We start from the raw sequence: 4686 nt of genomic DNA on the forward strand, positions 1-4686 counted from the left end.
ATATAAATGGATCATCTTTCATAGTAGGCTATTAATGAAATGACAATTAATGTGTTGGGAAACTGATTTTTTACTGTGTTCCTGAACGCAGCATACCTCTGACTCCTTCTGCAGCTGAGGTGCAGGGGGACAGGAGTGCTCCTGTGAAAGTTGAGCTTCAAAAAAAAAAAAATAAAGCTTTATCGACAAACAGACAATTCCAGTTGTCACCTGGGACTTACAGCTGCAGCACTTAAAGCTAAGAAACAGCTTCATGCCTAACGTAACGTGCTGTCGTAGCAACGTCATTCATTCTATTAAAATCAAAATAAATTAGTTTAATTCAGACTTGTCCATGAAAACAACGAACAGTCTGTACGGAAATGGCAACAATAATTAGCTGTGTAGTGGCCAAGACATAATTATTTCATGGGCATGCATTAATTTTTTTTTTATTCCATGTCTCCAGACGGGCTCTGTAGTTTCCCTTAAATCCCTTTACTGTTAAATAAAACATTGGTGGGAGTGGTGAAGCACCAACATCTTCCTCCACCCTCATTTGCCACTGGACTTTCAAGGAAGGTCCCCAACCCCACACCCACCCATCTGCTGCCAGGGGCAGCTGGATGGCATCTCCCGGCTCCACATACGTCGGCTGTGGTAGCTCAGTGGTCTGAGTGCATCAGAAAAAGCCTTTGGCATGAAAGCAACTTTGGAGTTTTCTTTAAAAATAACTGAAAGTTGCTTTACACTTACTCAGCTCAGTTGAGTGAGAATTGTTGACATTACTTTAAGTAAATCCAACAATCGGTTTTTGAGTGTATTAGCACTTTTTACAGAGCCTCTCAAAGCTGAGCATCATCGATTGAGCTAATATAAAAATAAAAAGTATAGAGATAGAGGTAAATTAAACAAGAGAATACATTGTGTTATGTATTGTACCCTAAATGTGAGATCCAAAATTGCATTTAGAATGAATTTTAAAGGGTTGACCCCCTCCCCCAAGAACCACTAGAGGTTAGTTAAGTGTTGGGTGGCAGGGGCATTTGAAATCAATTTTGACAAAGAAAAAAAAAAAGCTTTGTCAGGAACAATTGTTTTTACATATTGTGCCAAAACGTAAAAATTAAAGGTTTTTTCCCCCCCCCCCCCCATTTCTGTTTGTAAAGACACAAATGTTTTATAATGTACAATTTTTTAAATTCAAAACAATTGTTAATGATCTGTGGGAGTTGGCAAAACCATTCCTTTAGGGATTCTAGTTTCACTTTATCTTGAATATCTGTCTAGATTTTCAAATAGCTCCAAACTCCTCATTGATACGTTGTGTTTTCATGTTTTCTTGTTGATGTGCTTCTTTGTGGCAGGAATTGCTGGAGACTGGAAAAACCACTTCAACTCAGAACAACTGGCCCGGTTCACATCTGTCCTTCGCAAAGAGCTGGAGGGAGAGAACTTCTCTCTGCCATCGAGCTATAATTAACATATAAATTGAGAACGTGCGGCTAACTTTAAGATTTTTTTAGTTAATTTTACATGACACAAAAACAAGAACATTAATGCGTTTTTAATATATTTTATTTTTTAACAAAAATCTTAGAAAAAAATTTTTTGAATGAAAGCATAGATTTTTTACAGCAGAATGGTGCTTTAACAGTGATTATTGGATTCATCACAACTTTACACTAACACTGATGTTTTGTTTTTCACAAATCTGCCTGAAATTGTCTTATGCTTGGAATAATACGACAATCTTAACAAAATGTATTTTAATTTGTTCAAGTTTATCTAAGTGTGTTAATACTTCAAAAGAAATGTAAAGTTCTTTACATTTCAAAGCAAATAAATGCAAATGCTGTAAACTGTAGAAAATCTTTTTTCCCAAAGTAAGTAAGTTTTATTTATAAAGCACTTTTCTTAGAAATAACTTCACAAAATGCTGTACAATACAAAAATACATAATACAACAATGCAATAAAAATGTCATAGAGCCGTCCAGTATTTCCAACCCAAAAAAGGTGTATCAGCAACAACATTGAGCCAGATGGAAAAAAAGACAACAGTAAAAATAAAATACCAACCCATTTACATTTACATTTACAGAAAAATGTAAATCGAACTTGGACCAAGGCAAGAGAAAACTTCAGCAACGACAACAGGCACTGGGTTCAACAACTTTAGCCAAGACATCTAACTAAAAGCTTGTTTGAAATTTAAGGTTTTTAAACCCTTTTTGAATAATTTGACATCATTGATCGAATGTAACTCAAAGGGAAGGGCATTCCAGGGGCTAGGGGGGCTGCAAACGAAAAAGCCCAGTCGCCACGGGTCCTATAGCGTGTTCGAGGAACGACTAATAGATTTTGATCCTGAGAGCGCAAGCAGCGGGCTGGATCGTACATAGAGAGCATGTCCCTAACATAAGCAGGTGCCTGGCCTCTTAAGGCTCTAAATGTAAGAACCAGGATTTTAAACCAAATCCTAAAATAAACAGGCAGGTAGCCAATGAAGTTCTGAAAGGATTGGAGTGATATGACTAGATTTATATGTTACGAGTTAAAAGTATAGCTGCAGAATTCTGAACAAGTCGGAGACGATGTAGCTGCTTTTGATTCAAGCACATAAACAGGTTGTTACAATAATCCAGGAGGCTAGAAATGAAAGCATGTATGACCATTTCCAGATCTGAGGCAGACATCATAGACTGAAGTTTAGAAATGTTACGCAGCTGGAAAAAACATGTAGACACTAAATTTTTTATGTGTTTTTCCAGAGACAGGTCTGAGTCAAATATAACACACAGATTACGAAGACTCTGATGGACAGCTGAACACAGAGAGCCCAAGCGCTCCTTAACATTAGGGATCATTTTTTCAGGGGCTACAATTAGCACCTCTGTCTTGTCCAAATTAAGCAGCAGCATGTTTTCTGACAGCCAGCTCTTTACCTCTGTGACAGTCCATCAGAGAAGCCGACTTGTAAGAGGTGGAATCAGTAAAAGAGCAGTATAACTGCAAGTCATCTGCATAGAAGTGATGGGACACATCGCAGAATTCATTTATAATCTGACTCAGAGGACGGATGTACAACAAAAATAAAATAGGTCCCAAAATTGAACCCTGTGGCACTCCACAGATAAAGGGAGCCATGTCAGTATGTCTGACCTACTAAAACAGAAAAAGAACGATCTGAGAGATAAGATTCAAACCAGTCTAACACGACACCACCAAGGCCCAAATCTTTACATCTCCTTAACAAAACGGCATGGTCCACAGTGTAACATCTTTTTCAGTGGTTTGTTTACAAAAATTATTGTAAGGTGTGTCAAAGTTTCAACCCATTTTTGCAATTCCTGCAATCAAAAACTATTTAGTTTGGGTTACCTTGTCATTCCTCAAGTTTATGTGATTTTAGCACTGTATAGCCTCACAGCAAGCAGGTTACAGGTTTAAATCTTTGTCCACCCAGACCTATTTGTTGATTCTTCATGTTTTACCAGTGCATACGTTTCTGTGATTTCCTCCCACATTCTTAAAAAACATTCGTTACTGGACATTCTGTTCTGGTCTTTATGGGACGTTTTGATAGACTAAGGACCTGTTCAGGGTAGACACCCCCTTTCCTCATTGAGTAGGATTTAAAAAATAATATAATATATAGGGAATAAGTGTATAAGGGTGTAAGTGAGCTAGTATGGCTAAGGGCAACAGGCACAAGGAGGATTAGTTCTGGGATCTTCAGAATCAGAGAAATAACAGGTAAGAAAACTCAGACGGAGCAGCTGTAACACTAAGAAGAGATGATGCTCCAACAAAGAACAGAAGCCTTTTAAAGCCCAGGAGCCAGTCAATGGAATGAGCTGCAGCTTCAAACAGTCAGCGCCCGGATCCAGCCAGAATCAAAGATAAAGAGAAAAATACATTTAAAGTTGTAACAGATATATGCAAAGTCATGCATATTTCAATGAGCACAAAACATAAAATAAAAAAACATATTGTCTCCTCTTACCTGTCGACCCACTGCTGCCTGGCAGCTAGTTTCCTCTTCATCCTGACAAACATGACAGAAAAGCCTGTGATCCACCACACAAAGTAAAACTTTTTAATAATATGTTTAAAGTACAGGTGAGCCATTTATATTAATATACCTATAAAATGGTAGGTGATATTAACTTCCTGTTTTTGGCACATTAGTATTTGGGAGGGGAGAAACTGTTCAAGATGGTTGGTGACCATGGTGGCCATTTTTGATCCAAGTTTAGTTTTTTGAATGGGAAGAGGGTCATGTGACACATCAGACTTATTGAGAATTTTACCATAAAAACAATGTTATGCTTGGTTTTAATGTAACTTTATTCTGTGATGAGTTATTTCCAAGTTTCTGGGAAATCTTTGGCCACGTAAGTGCCACAAACTGCCAGAGGCTGCCGCTGGGTGCCAGAGGCTGTTGGAGGACAAACTGACCACATTTCCTCATTCTGCTGCTATCTTTAGTCTCTCTTCTCTACATCTTTGTTATAAATACAGCGGGTAAAATAAATATTGAACACGTCAACATTTTTCTCAGTAAATATATTACTAGAGGTGCTAATGACATGAAAGTTATTTGTAATAATGTGGAATGGCACAGGGAAAAGTATTGAACACACTTACTGAAATTTGTCTAATACTTTGTACAAAAGCCTTTGTTGTCAATGACAGCTTCAAG

General features: G+C 37.6%; 1 protein-coding gene across 1 annotated transcript in view; it reads left to right on the forward strand.

Moving 5' to 3' along the window:
- The window catches only part of LOC106532779 (sulfotransferase family cytosolic 2B member 1), a gene marked incomplete at its 5' end in the record, with an annotated part of 12596 nt that extends 10850 nt beyond the window's left edge, over positions 1-1746 (forward strand). The window contains 1 exon segment of the mRNA XM_014028922.1: positions 1347-1746. Within this exon segment, the coding sequence (XP_013884376.1) occupies positions 1347-1462 (116 nt within the window).
- Positions 1747-4686: the final 2940 nt, after the last annotated feature.

The sequence above is a fragment of the Austrofundulus limnaeus genome, unplaced genomic scaffold (assembly GCF_001266775.1).
Source record: "Austrofundulus limnaeus strain Quisiro unplaced genomic scaffold, Austrofundulus_limnaeus-1.0 Scaffold830, whole genome shotgun sequence".
In the NCBI taxonomy this organism is placed as follows: Eukaryota; Metazoa; Chordata; class Actinopteri; order Cyprinodontiformes; family Rivulidae; genus Austrofundulus; species Austrofundulus limnaeus.